General features: G+C 49.0%; 1 protein-coding gene across 1 annotated transcript in view; it reads left to right on the top strand.

Moving 5' to 3' along the window:
• Positions 1 to 726, top strand: part of LOC115126988 (WD repeat-containing protein 7) — a 75141-nt gene extending 74415 nt beyond the window's left edge. Inside the window, exon 7 of the mRNA XM_065016230.1 lies at positions 262 to 726. Coding sequence (XP_064872302.1) covers positions 262 to 465 — 204 coding nt within the window. The 3' untranslated portion in view covers positions 466 to 726. The remainder of the gene's footprint in view (positions 1 to 261) is intronic.
• Positions 727 to 975: the final 249 nt, after the last annotated feature.

The raw sequence follows: 975 nt of genomic DNA, 5'->3' as shown, positions 1-975 counted from the left end.
ACCCTAAACTCCTCCCGGGCCTTGAGAACCCTGAACTCCTCCCGGGCCTTGAGAACCCTGAACTCCTCCCGGGCCTTGAGAACCCTAAACTCTTCCAAGGCCTTGAGAACCCTAAACTCTTCCAAGGCCTTGAGAACCCTAAACTCCTTCGGCTGATCAAGTAAATAGAGGAATTCTGTTCTCTCCAAGAAAATGGATAAAAAATATTTAATAAATAAAATATTAAAATCTTTTTTTGTTCTTGCTTCCTCCTTTCTCCAGATGAATACGTCTCTGCTGGGCAGTATTGGCATGCTGAACTCTACCCCTCAGCTGAAGTGCATCAAGACCTACCAGGTCCCCCCGGTACAGCCTGCCTCTCCTGGCTCTCAGAACGCCCTGAAGCTGGCCCGCCTCATCTGGACCTCTAACCGGAACGTCATCCTCATGGCCCACGACGGCAAGGAGCACCGCTTCATGGTCTGAGGCGGGTCAGGGGACGAGGTCACTGGGGGTTAGAGGTTAAACGGTCACCACCAGGAGGGATGGGGGGGGGCAACTCACTCACCACAACCAGGAAGTGATTGAGATGAGAAGGCTTTGCATCAATCGTTTACATTGATTACTATTACTGCTATTTCATGTTCCTGTTTACACTGTTTAACTCCTCCACTTCATCTAATTGTCGTTGTTCCTCTCCTCTCCAGACATTTCCTTTCCTCTGTTATTTAAAGTGAAACACCGCTAGTGTTGCTGTCTAGTCTGGTCCTTTCAAATCCCACCAGGAGGGAGGTGGGGGGGGGTCGGTCAACTAATCCCTTGGTGTGATGATTTGGCTTCTAGATGTAAACTTTACACCATAATAAGTCACTTGTATTGCGTGTGATAGAGAGGTCAGGTGTGTGTGGGTTACGCTTTCATCTTAACTGCACCAATCATCTCAGCCGTGTGTTTAAATAGGACACGCCCCTGCTCACCTCTACGGCAACGGTACAC

This window comes from Oncorhynchus nerka, unplaced genomic scaffold, assembly GCF_034236695.1.
Source record: "Oncorhynchus nerka isolate Pitt River unplaced genomic scaffold, Oner_Uvic_2.0 unplaced_scaffold_1078, whole genome shotgun sequence".
Taxonomy (NCBI): domain Eukaryota; kingdom Metazoa; phylum Chordata; class Actinopteri; order Salmoniformes; family Salmonidae; genus Oncorhynchus; species Oncorhynchus nerka.
The sequence above is the reverse complement of the archived record's forward strand: the minus strand, read 5'-3'. Positions and strand labels throughout refer to the sequence as shown.